General features: G+C 43.2%; 1 protein-coding gene across 3 annotated transcripts in view; it reads left to right on the forward strand.

The window, feature by feature from the left end:
• Window positions 1-3957: 3957 nt before the first annotated feature.
• LOC311035592 (fibroblast growth factor receptor-like 1) overlaps window positions 3958-18704 on the forward strand; it is a gene marked incomplete at its 3' end in the record, with an annotated part of 31251 nt that continues 16504 nt past the window's right edge. For 2 of the 3 annotated variants that reach the window (XM_084043882.1, XM_084043881.1), the window contains exons 1-2: window positions 3958-4252; window positions 4671-4766. In XM_084043882.1, coding sequence (XP_083900008.1) covers window positions 4682-4766 — 85 coding nt within the window. In that variant the 5' untranslated portion in view covers window positions 3958-4252; window positions 4671-4681. Of the gene's footprint in view, window positions 4253-4670; window positions 4767-16533; window positions 16704-18704 lie in introns of those variants that run through there. The other variant, XM_084043883.1, reaches the window with a different exon arrangement.

The following is an 18704-nucleotide window of genomic DNA, read 5'->3' on the forward strand; positions in this document are numbered from 1 at the left end:
ACACAAATCATGATGACATATAAGAGACAGACAGATATACACAACTACTATAGAATGTCATACAATCAGTTTACAGGTTACTGGTATGAAGAGTGAGAAATATGTACAAAAGGAGACGGAGAGAGGGGGGGGGGGGGTAGGGGGGTAGGTTAGGTTAGGACTTGGACAGGGGCCATTTTCCAATTGCAGCCTCCTGAAGGTGTATCTTTAGGGCTGTTTTGAAAGAGAGTAGGGTTTTACACTCCTTTACTCCTTTTGGTAGGGCGTTCCACATTTTTGATGAATAGCATGAGAACGAGTTACTTCCCTTTGTTGAGCCAAAAAAGGGTTGGACAAGGTTTGTGGAGCTGCCTCTGGTATTGTGATCGTGGACATCATTAACATTTTGGAAGTATTTTGACAAATACAGGGGGATCCCAATGTTGTGATATATCTTGAAGACCAGGCCCATAGCAAGTTGCTGTACTCTGTCCGCAACCCTAAGCCATCCAATCCTATCAAAATGATCAGGGGTTAGATGGATTTTGTAGTTGAGGCCAAGAAGTAGCCTTACAAGTTTGTTTTGGGATGTTTGGAGCCTTGTTTTTAAGGCCTTGGTGGTGTTGTGATACCATGAAGTACATGCATAATCGTAATGACCTTGTATGAGGGCCACTGCAAGAGTCTTCAGAGTCTTCTTACTGACTTTACGATCAATACTCCGCAAATAGCGTGTTTTTTTGTGGACCGTTTTGATCGTTTTTTCAGCATTTTTGTCACCAGAGAGGTCAGCCTCCAAGATAGAGCCCAGGTAGGTAATTTCGTTTTTTCTTTTGATGATATCATCACCCGCTTTGATCGTGAAGCTCTCTGCCTTTCTGAGGTTGGGAGTGGACCCAAAGAGGATGCATTCCGTTTTGCCCAGGTGTAATGAGAGCTTGTTGTCGGAGAGCCAGATGCAGATCTTGTTGAGTTCAGAGCTGAGAGTTTTCTCAACCTGCAGCCTGTCCCTGTCCGAGACTAGCAGGGCCGAGTCATCTGCGAACAGGAACAGGTTGCAGTCGCAGGCTGACGACATGTCATTCACATATATCAGGAACAGTAAGGGTCCTAGTATACTTCCTTGGGGAACACCACAAGTCACTGGGAGGGGGGGGGACTGGGTGCCGTTTACTTCCACCACTTGCTCCCTCCCTTCCAGGTAGGATCTCATCCAGTTCACTGACGTGTCATCAAAACCTATTGCTCTGAGCTTATTGATCATAATCGGGTGATTAACGGTGTCAAAAGCCTTCTGGAGGTCCAGCATGACCATGCCGCAATATTTGCCCTTTTCAATCTCTTGTTTGATAGAGTCGTTCAAATAGAGAAGGCATGTGTCAGTGGAGTGGTTTGTTCTGAAGCCAGATTGGAATTTGTAGATTAGATTTTTCTCGGCAAGATACTTGTCGACCTGTTCATAGACTATTTTTTCCATGACTTTCGAGATGGAGCTTGGTCCCCGTATTATGTGATATATACCGAAGCAAATAGCTGAAATGACACAATGAAGTCATACATTTTAAATGAACAATTAATTATAATGAGCTCTGCTCTGGGACAGTATTATCCCTGTGTTGGTGAATATTTGGCGTCGCCGTGTGGATGACTCTGCTGCACTGAAGCACCTGGTGGTCGCCAATCAGGTTTGATTGATTGAATACTTTATTAACAGTTTGCAAAATAGCACAGAGGTACAATCATACAATAATGCTAAAAGGATAACACAAACAGTCCTAATGACTTGTTTACATTGAGGCCATGTTCTTGAACAGTTTTCACGTCAAGTCATAGGCCTACTGCTGAACAAGGCATGAGCCTGATGACAGGCGATGCTGTCAGGCTGGTCTCGGACCTTTGCTCTTCCTTGGACCTACCTGTGGTTTATACCAGGGACAACGTCAAGTGACTTGACTTTTTTTAACTGATTATTGACATTGAGGAGTGCATTTCTTCATTCCTCATGGACCCACTTACGGATTATAGCTACCAGTACGTGACGTACTGTACGTCAGTCTACTTTATGTGGAGTATTATGCGGTCGACACGCACTGACATTTTGCACCTAAGTACAGTATATCATCATGCACAGTATAGGCTAAAGTCTGTACGTTTGCTGCTATGCTCACGCACCTTTAACGTTATACCTTATCTCAGGTAGCTACCATACGGCCGTACTACCATGTGTAAATATGTAGATAACTTGTTTGATCTCCTTTCCCCCTTGACCCCCCCCCCCCCCCCCCCCTCTTCTTCTTCTTCTTCCCCTTCTTAGTGTTTTCTATAGAAATAACGATACGATGGGACCTATGCACGAAAACGAATTTCACCCACTTTTTTACTCTGTAAACCTGTGATGTGACAATACAGCTGATTATGATTGTGATTCCGAGGTCCTGTGTATTCAATTCATAGACATTTAAAGACATACGATAACATACTCTCCTGAGATTAAAATAGCCTAAATAAATAGAGCAAGAAGAGGAAATCTAAATAGGCCTACTAAATAGCCTATAGGTATGTGAATGTGACAGCTGTTGTGTCTGATTTTAAAGGATGATTGTAGCCACTGGGTGGCAGCACAACAAACTGCATGCGGTTTATTGCCTGCTGACCAACAAATCATATAGTAGGCTAATAGTAATCAAACTTTTACTAGTAAGGAAGATTTACTAGTAAGGAACAGTCTAACACAGTAGTTCTCAAACGTTTTCGTGCTAAGGAGCCCCAAATTGATATGTATTTGGCCGTGGACCCCTCATCTGAAAATGCTTTGTGCCAGGGACCCCCAAAAGAGAAGATTCATGTTACAAAAATTCAGAAAATCTACAAAAAGTTTTTCAAAAGTGTTCAAAAATAGCAGATGTAGGCCTACAAGCTCGCAGTGTGGCACAAAGTGACACCCTGTGAGCTTGTAGATCTGCTATTTTTGAATAGCCAATTAGTATAAAATGTATCCATATAAATGGATTACACTATAAATGGATAACGTAACATTATTGTGATGCTATATTAAATACTTTTGCTGGGGACCCCCTGAAACCCCCTCAATGACCCCTGGGGGTCCCCGGACGCCACTTTGAGAACCACTGGCCTAACACTACACTACACATCCATGATTTGCACCGCTGTGGGAACTGGGAACGGTGTGTAAAATATTAGCTTAAACGGTGGCTTTGCTTTCCTTTTGAGCCTTTGGAAATGAGAAATCATTTGGATTTGGTGCAACGTGGGTAGTATGATAGTTTTAAACAAAGGTTACTGGGCCGTGGGCCCAAATTGATATCCCCGGACCCCACTTTGAGAACCAGGCCATGTGTTGCCAGATTTTGTGAGAGAACAAATAAGCAATCAGGTCTAGCCCAAAAGAAGTGACCATGTCAGTGCCTCATGAGCACTTTAAACCTATATTGGCTATTTAAAAATTACCGATCTACAAAGCGCGTTGTGAGCTTGTAGATCTGCTATTTTCAAAAAAGAATGTGAAATATTTATATATCTGGTGGTGCGGGAGTCCCTGGCACAAAACATTTTCAGATGAGGGGTTAGGGACGAATACATATTTGGGGTATTTTTAATTTTGGGGTCCTTGACCTGAAAATATTTGAGAACCACTGGTTTAAAAATGTTATAAAAGTGTACAAAATGTTTTGGAAACAAGCCTAAATAAGCAACTACACCTTAGAAAGAAGCCCAAATAAAACGCAACCCGCAACTACAATATTTACAAGCAACTTTACAGAAAAACAAGCCCAAGTCGCTTATAATAAGCAGACATGGCAACACTGACCAGGGGCATGGGGGGGATTCAGCGAGAGAGAAGGAGTTAACATGATGATGATAGATGTGTCCAGCCTGGCAGCTGATTGGTCACAAGTTGAGGCTTGGGATGGACAAGTCGCTCTGCAGTGCGTTACTGTAAAAGTCACTCACAGTGTGGACTGCTGCTGAGATCCAGACTTCTATTAACATCAAGGAACGGATTTAGCGGGCTCTATAAATGTGTGCGTGTTTTCTTTTACATGTTCAGATGGAGATAGTTTGACATTTCTCCTGAAGTCCGTTATTTCTCTGACCGAGAGAGTGCGCGTCTACTGTTATTATTCCAGCCTCCCCGCGGTCGAAGGAGTCTCGGCCACTGTCAGTTGATTTCATGGACACTCTGCGGATTTCACATAAACACAGTTCTGTCCAGAGGTTGATACGGTGATAGCTTCATTTATTAATTATTCAGGTATGTTATTACAATGTTTTTTGGGGGTAAAACCCCTTGCAATTTTAAATCTATTGCATTTGTTCTACACAGGCTAGGAGTACAATCGTTTACAGCAAGTAAAGCCTATTGGCATTTTGTTGAATAAACAAGATTACATGTTTTGTTTTTCAGTAATCTATTGGCTAATATACACTGAAATAGATGGTTTTCCTATGATATAAACTGAATAAATAGGCTACCACTTCCAATAATAGCCTTCATTTTCCATTTAATGGAGTTGTCTTATGCTATTGAGTATGACTTAGCTAATGTAAGGTAATGTAATGTAATGCTTGTATTTCATATAGGTTAGTATGAGCAATTTAATCATATGAGAGCACATAATACTTTTACATTAATGTACTATTGGGTGTTGATTGGATCATGTGTGTTTCAGATTTGGACAACATGAAGTTGCCTTTGATCAGGATGGGAGTCCTGAAGATTGTGCTGCTCATCTTTGAAGCTGTTTTACTCACCAACTGTGCAAGAGGTGAGATACATCTTTTTGAGATTTTCTTTCTTTCTTTCTTTATAATTGTTTGCTGTGGTTGCTGTGCATCGGTGATGCCCTGTCGTATCTATAGTCCTGTATTATAGTATTTGTTTGTGTTTGATTTCGTTTTTTTAGTTTGTTTGTTTTTAATTACCAACCCCTAGCATCCCTATTCTGGTGCTAACATTTGGCAAAAAATAGCTGATCTACAAGCTCACAACACATCCCAATGCAGCTTGTAGACCAGCTATTTTCAATTAAGAGATTTGGTGTAGAGGGAAAAGGGAGGGGGCCTCCAATTAACAAAGGGTTTGAGTGGTGCATTTGTGTTACTGAGCCCTACCCCACATACTGGCATATCGCTCTACAAGAGGGAGAACGAAGTCAGCGGTGATCGTAGAGGACATGAAAAGTGGAAACTAAAGCTAGCCTCTGCCATTCTCAAAGCCCATATTTGGAATAAAAATGCATTTTGCTTAACCTTGTGGCATTTTGGTCATGTGCATAGTATTGGGATACGTATCGCATCGTGACTCCTGTATCGAGAATCAGGATATGTATCATATCATGAGTTACAGTATCTGCCAATACCCAGCACTATAATACATATAGTATAAATGTAGTTGAAGGGCTGTGGTTTGTTGTGTACCTGAAGAAAGTCTCAGCTGGATCCAACTTCTTCACACTGAGAAGCAAGAGAAGGAAACTTGAAATAAATAAATAAATAGAGCCCAAAATCAACAATGGGGAAAGAGAGAGGGCAAGCCAATGCATACCCCCACAGTGTGTGATCTTTTAAGTGTGTGCGTGCGTGAGTGTGTATTCATTAGTGCTAAGTCAAACAAACACATCCATCTTCCCAGGGTGAAGGAACACCAGTCACCGTATTACAGTCCTACTCTCCTGGGATTGGCTAAGGGACAGTCTCTCACGAAAAGACTGTGTGTGTGTGTGTGTGTGTGTGTGTGTGTGTGTGTGTGTGTGTGTGTGTGTGTGTGTGGAAACAAAACATGCTCTGCAGCCTCACTCCTCGACTTTTTTGCTCGGCATGGCAGCAAATTCAAGAGGCGTCCAGTGGGTACAATACCTGCATGTGGTTATCAGGGCGTTTGGTAACGGGGCAGGTAGGGGGGCGGCGGCGGTTTAGAAAGGGGGAGATTAGATCTATGGGCTCGCAGACGCACACAATGGCTCATTCACAGCATGGTCACCGAGCCTTCACAGTACGGATAAACCAAAAGTAAACAAGACGTGAAGGCTAAATAAGATTAGACAGGCAATTATGTATGTTTACTGATTAACAGATGTCAGGGAGAGGAGAAAACCAACAGGGGAGTCCATCTGTGTCGAGAAAAAAGGAGCACGCCTCATCGGCTGGATGATTTATCGGTGGGGATCTTCACTGACTTGGTTGCAGCACAAAAAACAAAAAAAGGAGCAGTATGTTTTTCATATTTCCTCTCTGGAAGCGATCGGAGATAGAAACAGCTGAAACACAGACAGATACATAGTTGGCCGACAGCCCGTGTGAGATGGTTTTGAGTGATGTCTAGATTAGTCGGTCTATGAACGAGTCTGTATTATATATGGCCAATATTTTGACAGGAAGTGATGATACAGCGGGGTCTGTGTTTATGATCCAATTGTATCAGCTCTGCATTGATATTTTTTGAAATACAGTCAGTGGTTCTGATGAGAGACATGTGCTTTCCTGGGGAAGCAGAGGCTGAGACAGCAGTAAAACTGTCCCCATAAAATTTAACAGTGTATGATGACATCTTAGACAAATGCAAATGAAATTATACAAGATGATGTGGCCCTTCTGGCTTATGTGTGAAACAGTAGAGAACACATTTCAAGTGTTATTTTACAGCATTTACAGCATTTATCAAAGATGTTCAACAAATGTTCCTCTGTTGACAATAAGTTAGAGTGAGTTAACGTTTTCAAGCCTGCTGCTGATCAGATCTGAGTCCACCCAGATCCAAGTCTACCCCAACACACACACACACACACACACACACACACACACACACACACACACACACACACACACACATACACATGCACGCGCACGCGCGCACACACACACACACACACACACACACACACACACACACACACACACACACACACACACACACACACACACACACACACACACACACACACACACACACATACATACATACAAACAAGCACATGTTCACACACCTTTCACAGAACTTGAGTTTCAGGACGTAACTATTGTTACGTAGAATCCCCTCAGAACCCCCATGCCTCCTCCAAGCTCCCTTCCTCCCCCATCTGTTACCCCACAAGCTCCCAGCAGCTGGGGGGGGGGGGGGGTGCCTACTGATGTGTCCCAGCAGACCTTCTAATGTGGTGACAGACCAGGGGACCGCTGTGGTACACTAGCTGTGGAATGCAGCAGGCAGGATATATGGACTTGCTGTGGGCTTTGCAGAGCTGCACTCAGGGCAGACAAGAGAGACTTGAGGTGTCTCTACTATTGACCAGGGGCTATGTGTGTACGACATACAATTGACCACATTCACACACACATCATTGTTGTATTATAATTTTTTATCACAATACTTGTATTCTACCTGGTATTTTAAATGTTGGACATTGTTAGAACAGTCTGGCTGAATCTTCCATACCAACATTTCACTACACATGTATGAGCATGTGATGACTAAAATCTCTTGAATCTTGGATCTTTTGTGATTGAAACCAAATTGAGATGTTTTAAAATGTATTTTTTGTCTTCTTCAGAACAGGCAGATACATCTACCATTTACAGCACATGTGAATATTTTGGGGGGAAGGAAAGCTTAGACTGTGACTAACGTACGCAGGCGCTGTGTTGTCACTAACACGACTCAGTTCAATTTTACGGTTTTAACACTAGGCACATGTATACTCATCTACACCTTTGGAGCCATCTGGAGAAATTTAGAGCATACAAAACTGCTCTGCAAACCTTTTGGAAAATATACATTTTATAGCAGAGTTACATCATGGCTCCATAACAAGAAGGTACTATGAGATAAATTGTATGCCAAGGGCCTTTAAAATCACAAGGCCATTTGGCTCCCACACAGTTTTCCATTTCCTTTAAACGTAATGAGGCTAGTTTCTCAGTAACCAAATACCCCAAAGTCCTCTTATTTTTTAAATAGGGTCTGAACAGTAAGAAGGTAAAACACAGTAGTGTTTTGGCACATGAGTCCATCTGGAGAAGGTGGGGGAGAGTGGACAGATGGGGAGAGAAAGACAGAGGCATTTAGAAAGTACTACTGTGTACACATTAATATTGTGTCAATTTGTACACTCCAATCAACTCCCAGGAGTTTTTGTGTTGCATTTTTATCATGCTAACTAAAGCCCAGGGTTTAACCACTTTCACCCTGGCGTCCCTATTTATATATAAAATAAAATAAAACGTTATTTTTATTCCCATTAGCAAAACATTCCATGACACAGACTGCTTACCTTAAGTTTATTTTCACCATGTGACATCTTTGTTCGGCAATGTATAAAATAGGGCTAGTGGTTCAATATTTTAGCTTATATTAAGTTGAATTGTGAAAAAAAAACAGTTTCATGTTTGAATTTGGTTTTACTAATGACAACACAAATAGGACTTGCGGTGACGTCATTTTACTGTATAGATACAAACTCCACTCCATTCCAATTCTTTACTGTGTGACTGCTTGATACAGCACCTCAGAGTCCAATTTATGACCAGACAAACTACAAGTCCTTTCTGCCGTCCCCCCTTACACATGTACCAACCTCTCTTATCCGTGCCTCTCTTTGCATTTCCTCTCGTTTATTACCAGTGTAAAGTCGAGGGAAGTGAATTAAGTTAATGTGCTGTCGTTAAAGCAAGGCATAATCTGACCTTTACTCCCACCCAGCCTTTCCATGCTCTCCATAACCCCCCTATTTACTGAGTCTGGGTCCATTTGCAGAGAACAATGGACGGATTATTATGTGCTGTGGTCCCCCAGGTTGGACATGGCAGCAGTAATTAATTTTAAACACTCCTCATCCCCGTAGACGGGGCTTATTTGCCGTCTATTAGAGCACACTGTGGACGAGGGACTTGCTTTACTGACGGCCTGCCATTTAGAAGTGCGTGAGAAGAAGTTAAGAGAATGAGCTTGTGGCACGCATTTAGTGCACATCTGAATGATGTGTGTGTGTGTGTGTGTGTGTGTGTGTGTGTGTGTGTGTGTGTGTGTGTGTGTGTGTGTGTGTGTGTGTGTGTGTGTGTGTGTGTGTGTGTGTGTGTGTTTTATTAAGCATGGTGAAATTGCTCTGTGAAAAGTCATGATAATGAGATATCCAAGGAGCAGAAGGCAATTTGAAAACCTCAGAGGTATAACAGCAGCTATTCTCTCCCAACTAAATCTCCATTATAACCAGGTGGAAATAATATTCCCAGTTTCTGTGATCCTGATGGAGACCATACATTGTTGTGGTGGTGGTGTTGCGACCGCAGGCTGCCAGCAGTACAAACTGGTCCCCATCTCTCACTCCCCCTGCACCCTAGTGACCCCGCCAAATCTGTGAAAGTTAGAGGAAACGTTTTGAGAGAGGAATGTGTCAAACCTCACTCCTTGGAGGGGAAAGAAAGGAAAGGGTTGCAGAGAGGAGGGGAGCTGTGATAAGTAGCCATAATGAAGGTCAGCGGGTGTTTACTTTAGCGGGGTCATATAATCCCTGTGAGTAACCCTCCCTCATTGACTGACTTTTAATGGACACTTCAATTAGCATTCATATGGGATTTCAAGGGGGCGTTATCTGTCTCCTGGTATTTTCAGCTGTATGCTAATGCTCTCATGCGATAGCATTTTTGGAAAAACTGAGTGAATAATATGAAGGTCTCGCTGTATACAATGCTCATTAGTTTGTTTGGCCAGTTGGCTGTGGATGTGGTTTCAGACCACACACACTCTTCCTGTTGGCAGAATGGAGTCAGGTTCAGTTAAATAGAATTCCTTTTGCCCCCGTTAACCTTCACAAAACCCATGGAACTCCTTACAAAGTGCCACGGAGCTGTCAGCCTGTCACCATTCAAATGATAATTGACCTCTCTGTTCGGTTAGCACAATTGACCAAGCATAGTTCAGAACAACTGATTCTGAACTGACTGCGTTTTCAAACATTTGGTAAGGTTCCTGTCTAATTCGATTATAAAAATGTTCTTTAGATATTCCATGGTCTTCCAAGTTGTTGTTGATGTGATGTTTCAGAGCCGTTCCATGGTTTGTCTGAGGCTGCCAAGGCCAGGGGCTGCTGTGTTACACCCTTGGCCAGAGAGAAGGGTCTTTAGCCATTGGAAGAGAGCCTGTATATAGGTGGGGGTAAGGGGGCCGCCCTGCTGGAACCTTACAAGTGACCTTACAATAACATTTCAGTTCCACAGTGGGAAGTGTTTGTCTTGCGCAACCCTTCTTTCTCAGCCTCCTTCTTCTCTCTGCTCCCACTCTGCTCCGATCCGTAGTAGTAGTTTTTCTTCTCTCTCTTTTTTTTCTTTCAAGGAGTGAAGCCCCCCCACCACCACCACCATCACCATTCCCCCTGTCGCTTTGTGTTCTGCAGCTGTTCACTCAGTCCCTCTCTAACCCCCTCAACAGGAGAAGCCAGGCCTGTTTTCCTGTAAATTTTAACATGTGGATTTATGCCTGGACATGGGGGCTGCAGACGAGGCAGATATCATGGCTCCCACCCTCTCATCTCCTCTCTCGCTGCAACTCTGTTCCTCTTTTCTCTCCCACATTGCTTCTCCATCCACATTGGTTCTTCTTGCTGCATGTCTTGATCATCCATGTGCCCTCCTCTCTTACATCTGCATCGAGCTTGGCTGCAAAGAAAACGCTATAGAGAAAGCCATGGAAAATAAAGTCAAAGCAAGGCAGCGTTTATTTGAGGTGCACAGTTCCCACCGGGTGTCTCAGCACACCGTACATTCAAATAGAACAGATCAATACAATTATAATAAAATACAATAAAACAACATAGAAAACAACAACTCATACAAATAAGAAATCAGTAGAGGTGTGAGGATACACATAGATAAGGTACGGTACAGTAAACACATACATATACATATGCATAGCTACACACTGGACACACATCTATTGTATATGCATACTTACACACATACAAATGTATATGTACTGTATTACATACTATACATACACACATACGAATGTATACTGTATTTACATACCCATACATTATACACACAAACAAACATCTGTTTTCTCTCCGTGCACTTGATGTTAGACTTGTTGTTTGGACTTCACAGGTTAGGGCAAGTCTTTTCATTGTGGTGTTGATGAATAAAGGATTGATATAACTGTAGAAATATAATCTACAGCTCCATCTTGTATACTTGTTTTCTGTGCTTGCCGCAGCCTGTTTGAGTCCAGGCTGCTCCGGGTTTATCTTTACTTATCAGAATTCCAAATCACAGGGGTACCTGTTGCATATGATGTGAAGATGAGTGACTTCTCATAGTTTACAATTGTGTGCCTCCAGTCATTCCCAGACATTCAGTCATCAAGGTTAACCATTGTCTTTGGGAGTTTCATGAAGTTATGAATTACTGTATTACTATACTATACTCTATATACTATAAACTCTCTCTCTCTCTCTCTCTCTCTCTCTCTCTCTCTCTCTCTCTCTCTCTCTCTCTCTCTCCCATACACATATATATATATATATATATATATATATATACATATATATATATATATATATATATATATATATATATATATATATATATATATATATATATATATATATATATATATATATATATATATATATATATATATATATATATATATATATATATATATATATATATATATATATATATAGAGCAGCGAAGAAATATATATATATATATATATATATATATACATATATATATATATATATATATATATATATATTTCTTCGCTGCTCTATTTTTGTCTCCGCCAGGCCATTTTTCACATCTGCCTGTTAGCGCGCCTCCAGGAGGCTGACTTTTGTAAAACAAATGTTTTCCTCTTACTCCTTCAGATTCTGTCCAAAAAACACGCAAATCGGTACACAGTGTCTCTATAGTCATGTGATCAAGATGGATTTGTCCGATATTTCATATTCCATCCTACTTGCCTAACATTGGCTTTCAAAGTTTGCAGAATAGGTAAGTTTTGAAAAAAATCCTCAAATCATGAACGCAGTGTGCGATTTCCGTGAAACTTTGTACGCACATTCCCACTAGGCCGAGGAAGAAATGCCCCCCTTTTCACATTGGCCTGTTATAGCGCCACCAGCAGGTCTAATTTAGCAAACCACATTTTTGGAACAAAATCATGAATGCAGTGTCCGATTGCTGTGAAAGGCCTAAGAAAAAATGGCACCCTTTTCACATTGGCCTATTATAGTGCCACCAAGAGGCCATAATAACCTACCTGACCTGGCGGAGACTTGTGCTCCGAGGAGCACTTTTAAGTTTTTCTAGTTTTCCTTGTTTTTCCTCGTCATTTCTCTTCTCTCCTCCTCTTTCTTCTGAATGTTTCATTAAGAGTCACCAGCCGTTCGGACCCGCCCATCCACCCTCTCCCTTCCCACCTCCCTCCTGCCTCCTCTTCCATGTGTTTTGTTCTCCAGTTAAAAGGTTGATTGAAAGTTATGGTGGCAACAGCAATGGCTGGCTGAGCCTGAAGAAAGCTGAGGCAAAAGGATGCTTGGAATAACGAGGCCTGAATGAGGCCTTCGCTGCCACGAACACGCACCCCGGACCCTCCTTCCAAGTTCTCCCCCCTCCGTCGGACCTCGCTTTCAGTTTGCCTCCGATGGGCTTCAATGAGACCTCACATGGCTTTCTGCCTTTCTCACTTCCACTTTGTTTTTCATTAAGAATTCTTTTGACAGAGCTTGGAAATTGTCCTTGCATAGTCCCTATTGATTAAGAGTACAAAGAGACTGGCTTGGGTGATTACCAGTCACAGTATGTCAAAAAGGGCGGTTTCATGAGATTGTAGGCTGTCGGAATTAATTTAAACTCACTTTCAGTACCTCTCTGTCTCTCTCTCTCTCTTACTCTCGCTCTCTGTCTCTCTCTGTTTCTCTGTTTCTCTGTCTGTCCGTCCGTCCGTCCGTCTCTCTCAGAGCAAAGGCAAAGAATTGTAAAGGCAAGGGACCTATTACTGTAGGTTTATAATGAATGGAAAAATATGTCCCCGCTTTGACTTTAGGAGTGGAATAGGACAGGAGAGAGGAGAGGAAAAATCATTTCAGAAGCTCAGAGTATAATCTGTCATTTTTTATAGCCAGGCTACTGCTACACCAGACTGGAATCCCGCACCATGCAGTGAAACTGATTTGATTTCCTCATGCGAAGGGACGTGAGTTTGGACTTTGGATCCGACTCTGACCATGATGCACCTAGTCTGCTGCTCATGGTGATTCAGTTATTATAAGGTTTCTTTCTGGATCGTGATTCATTATTAGCTAGCCTTCTTTTTTTTTTAAACTTTGTTTATTGGGTTTTTCACAGCAGGATTCAGCATTAAATGCAAATGATCAGGTGCATAAAAAAGCTCCTTAGTGCAACCAATAAAATACAAAAGCTCAATAATCATATTGAATTATCACCCCAAGATTAGCTAGCCTTCTTTAATGTGTTGGTTTCCACAACACTGCTGTGTGTGACTCAAGTTCTGTTGCAAATAATTATAGCAGTGCCTCTGTTCTTGTCATTTAAGCTCTAAACGTAAGTTGCGCCAGTTAAAGAACGTCGTAACCTAGCGAGCAAGGTCGATTATTGAGGAAGATAAGGTCATAAGCTGGAGGGGGAGAGAGAAAGAGAGAGATGGAGACAGACAGGCTGGCAGACAGAGACGGATTGAGGGCAGTGACCTTTGTGGGACTCGCTGGGCGTAAGGTGAACCGGTAAAGCGCTGAACAAATTGTCACTGTGAAAGGGCGGGTACCACCACATAATGACAAGCACAACGGCCCTGCGCTGACAGATTGATTTCAGACAATATTCTGGGATTGTCGAGGGGCCCCACTGCTGTCAGTGAGAGCTTTAGCCCCCCCACCACCACCACCACCTCTGTCTGTCTCCGTGCACATCTCCCCCTTTCCCTGGTCTCTCTCTCTTGTTGTCTCTTCACCCTGGCACCCCACCCCCCACCTCTCCCCAGTCTGTCCCCTCCCTGCCTCCCTGAATCGCTCCTTTCTGCACCAAACACTCCTGCTACATCACATTCTGTCACTGAGTCACCCTTGAAAGGGCCCCGTTGACAAAGGTGCTGCTGTAAAGCGCTTCCCAGTGTGATGGAGATTGGACTGTCCTCAGACTAGAGACAGTGGTGTTGGGTTACTGGAGGCTGAGAGATGGAGGGGCCACTCGGTACCAGGACAGGTCGTCATCGTTTTGCAGATGTGACTTTAGTGGGACTGCCTGTGACCACAGCACACTTACACACATAGACAGATATGCACGCACGCACACACGCACATACACATACACACTGGTCTGCGGGTGACAGCATGTCTGGCTCAAACCGGCCTTGTTTACAGTCTTTATGCTTGCCTGCCTGACCACAGCCGACCGGCAGTGACTCGACCAATAAAACAGCTGTATCCGATTGCACACCTCCAGAGTGGAGGCTCGACTGTGTCAACACACGCTGGCACAATCAGTTGGATGCAGGTCGTGCGGTAAAGCCTGATTTATAATTAGTTGCATGCGGGTGTCACGCACTGAACATAGCCAATTTACAAGCTCACAAAGCATCGCGACTAAGCACAAATCAGGCTTTAGCTTTGCAGAGGAGTCAGGAGAGGGGTGAGGGGAATTGTACACAGTCAACACCCCTGCTCTGTTGACAGATCGGTCCACAAAACCACAAAGACTGTGTACCTAAGGGACGGACAGGCAAACAGAATAACAGACAGTCTAGGGGTTTTGTTGTCAAACCAATTTAGTCCAGAAGAACTGTTTGGTTAAATACTAATCTCAAGTAAGTTAATCTGTAACCCACTCTGGTAATACAAGGCAGGTGGAGGAAAGATTATGTGCAGATTAATGAGCCTTTATATTGCTTTCTCCTAAACTTTGTGTGTGTGTGTGTGTGTGTGTGTGTGTGTGTGTGTGTGTGTGTGTGTGTGTGTGTGTGTGTGTGTGTGTGTGTGTGTGTGTGTGTGTGTGTGTGTGTGTGTGTGTGTGTGTGTGTGTGTGTGTGCGTGCGTGCGTGTGAGCACGCACAGGCATGCCAGCCAGAGCAGCCGTGCATGTGCGAGCGTCTCCACAATGTGGTCTTTAGTCGCCAATGCGTTGCGTCCATCTCCAAACATATTATAAGGACTGCGATAAACAGGTGCTCGTCTGTGCCCTGTTGTGTACGCATACACACACCTTCAGACAGAGAGAGAGAGGCTGCTTTACTGTGTCATGTGGCCGAGGCTGATCCCAGGCCAGGGAGTGGGGTGTGAGATTGCTGGGATTCCTGGTTACTACCGCATGGGTTTACCTAATCCCCTTCACTCCCCCCGCTGCCCTCCACTCTTTATGAGCTGTGTGTTAAAGGAGGTCTCTCTGCCATCTTAGCTTCTGCTCCCTGCCACTCTCTAAATCAACCCTCCTCCCTTTAACCCGTGGTCCCCGACTCTTTTCTTCCACAGCCGCTCGCGCGCCCCTTCCTGGTACCTCCTGTCCTCTCTAGTAGCTTTCCTTCTCTGCTCCCTCTCTCTCTGCCCCTTCCTATCTTTCCCTATCTAGATTTTCTCTTCCCCTTCCTCCCCCCTCCCTCTCCCTCTTCTTGCCTGTATCCCTGATAAGTGGCCCTAAGCACACACTCTGCCCCTGTGTGTGCACCATGCCTTAGCCTAATGGAGTGAGATAAAGCAGCTAGAGAGCCACTCACTGTGAGCTCTTTATGATAGGACGAGGCCAGTGGTTTGCAACGCTGCAGGCGGTGCCGATTGTGTAGAACACATGGAGGATATAGTCAACAAAACCGGATAGTTTTTGATTGTTTTTATTAGAAATCGATCGTGCTACACTACAGCATATAAACTGCAGGTCCAGTGTATCCTGTTATAAATTATCCTCTCGATCCGTGAGTCGAAGGCTTGCAAGTGTTCCGTGCTTTCAAGCAATCTGAGCAATCCTTCACACATGATGACAGGAGGTACGGCGAATATAGCCGGCAGTCCTGTGATGCACTATAGACATAGATGTACTGTAAGTAGTAGACACATGCACACACATGCTTGCACACTCACACATACACCTTTCCCCCATTGGAAGCAGCTGGGGTCGGTAGAAGGCATTCACGTCTAATGAAATATAGCAGCTCAGAGTTCAAAGGCTCCACAGTAGGGCCTGTTAGAAGCAGGCCGCGTGATGGAGATGTTTCCAGAAGCTTTATGACGCTGGAGTAATTTCTCTCTTTTTTTTCATCTTTTCTTTTTTCCTCCGTTCGTTTGATGGAGTCGGCAGGGAACTTGTTGTTCTGGAGCCATTAGGGAAGGAAGCAAGGGCAGATTCACTGATGTTTGTTTTAATAAGGGAAGAGAGGCTGCTTCCTTTTTTGGCTTTGAAGTAAAAAAAACGGCCCTATATATCCCAATGAATCTGCATTAATGAGCCAAATTGGCCAGAGCATCTTATTCTCTTTTAGCCCATTTTGTTTAATTATACCCCACCCCCCACCCCCCTTTGCTCTTTCTCTAGTCTCCTGGACTCTCATGTCACCCAATAGCTTCTACTCCTCTACCATTCCCACCACTGAAGCAGTCGCTATTCAGCCCACATCAGATGGTGCCGAAGAAAGAGCCATTGTCCTGGCTGGTCTTACCCTGGTCTTATCTATTGATTGGAAAGCTGAGAGGGGAAAATAAAAGGTATTGATTACCACACTGGGTGAAGTCGCTGGGCAGGACGTCTGGAGGGGTAAGAAAAGGAGGCATTCTTTCCCCTCCGCTTCCCCGCTGCTGTCAGAACACTCTCTCTCTCTTAACACACACACACACACACACACACACACACACACACACACACACACACACACACACACACACACACACACACACACACACACACACACACACACACACACACACACACACACACACACACACACACACACACACACACACACACACACACAAACACCCCATCCTCCCCTTTTCACCCCCTCCCCTCACCTGGCCTCTACTCTTGAATTGCTGGGGTGGCTCTCTCTCCTGGCGATTTTTATCTCCGCTTGTGAAATGTATAGCCTGGCGCAACAGTGGTCTCTGAACAGAAGCACTGGCCTTTCACACACTCCCCATGCCATGGTGACTGCCTCACCTTTCCCCTGCACCCAACCTCCTCGAGTCCCAAGTGAAGTCACTGGTGCCGGGTTTCGTTACGGGCTTTCATGTGTCTTTTTTGTTGTCTTACTTTTTTAATGTAATTTATTTGCGCTCTTGTTTTGCCTCACTTGAACTGTGGCTGTGCGGCACACAATCCCATTGTGCTCTAAAAGTGCCCCTGAGGTTTTAAGAGATGCACTGTAGGATGATATTTCCCTAGAAGCACCGGTTCCATTAAACTTGCTTTCTTCCCTGTGCCGCTGCCATGTTAATGAGGAGGGACAGGCTCTTCTGCCCGTCTGCTGTTGCATGGTCTGCTGGACTAAAGTCTAATTCATGTACCCTGTAGTACAATGGTGCTGCTTTCCCAAAATAACACATACACAAAGTTAATGTGTCATGATGCAACACGTTGTTGACTTTTGGGCAAGCGATACCCTCGCACGATGGAGTATTTACATTAAGCTTAACACCAGCACTGCTGAGAAACAGGAAGCAGTCTCTAATTTGTCTTACACCCCATCCCTGCCTTTTAAGTCTTTATGTAAATACTGCATATTGAAGACAAATTCTCCCGGATCCATGTTTATAAAAGTATTGAATCGTTACAGTCTGATAGCGTGTAAAGGGGCTGTTGATACACAAGACATGTTGTGTTTGGCTGGAGATTTAAAGAGAAAATCCCTTTCATTTCAAGGATGTTTGGTGTAGTTTAAATAACCACGTTCTGGCTGTGTTGGACTGACTGTGTTGCGTGCATCATCAAGTTGTTCTCATTGCGGTTTGTTCAGACCCAGGTTTTCTCTATTGGAACGTCTGTCAGCGGACGAGCCAACCCTTTATTGATGTGTTTGCAATGACTATAAAGACCAAAGCACTGGAATGGAGAAAAATGCATGTACACATTGTTACAACCCCACAGGTGTTTTGTAAAAGAGAAAATGAATGTGGAGAGCCATGCCAGCACATCTGAATGCTGCTTTAGCTTGGCGGCCTCTATACATTATTGTGTGTGTGTGTGTGTGTGTGTGTGTGTGTGTGTGTGTGTGTGTGTGTGTGTGTGTGTGTGTGTGTGTGTGTGCATACATACATACATACATACATACATACATACATACATACATACATACATACATACATACATACATACATACAGTACATACATACATACATACATACATACATACACATATATATATATATATATATATATATATATATATATATATATATATATATATATATATATATATATATATATATATATATATATATATATATATATATAAAATATTTACTCATACATTAACTCATATAAAACCTTGATTGAGTGCTCGAGTCCTTTCTTTGTGTTCAGTCGATCGGCCCATAGAACTGTTTTTAGATTCTTTTGTTCATTATGACATTTTCTAATTGCTCTTCATAGATGCCTGCATGTCAGCTCGAAATGTCATTAACCCTCATGGAATGGTTTCACAAAACGGCTATATTTAGTCTGGATCACAAGAATGCCTCCTTGTTGAATGTGCCCCTTTCTCTTAAAAT

The sequence above is a fragment of the Gymnoscopelus microlampas genome (assembly GCF_963454915.1).
Source record: "Gymnoscopelus microlampas genome assembly, chromosome: 20".
In the NCBI taxonomy this organism is placed as follows: domain Eukaryota; kingdom Metazoa; phylum Chordata; class Actinopteri; order Myctophiformes; family Myctophidae; genus Gymnoscopelus; species Gymnoscopelus microlampas.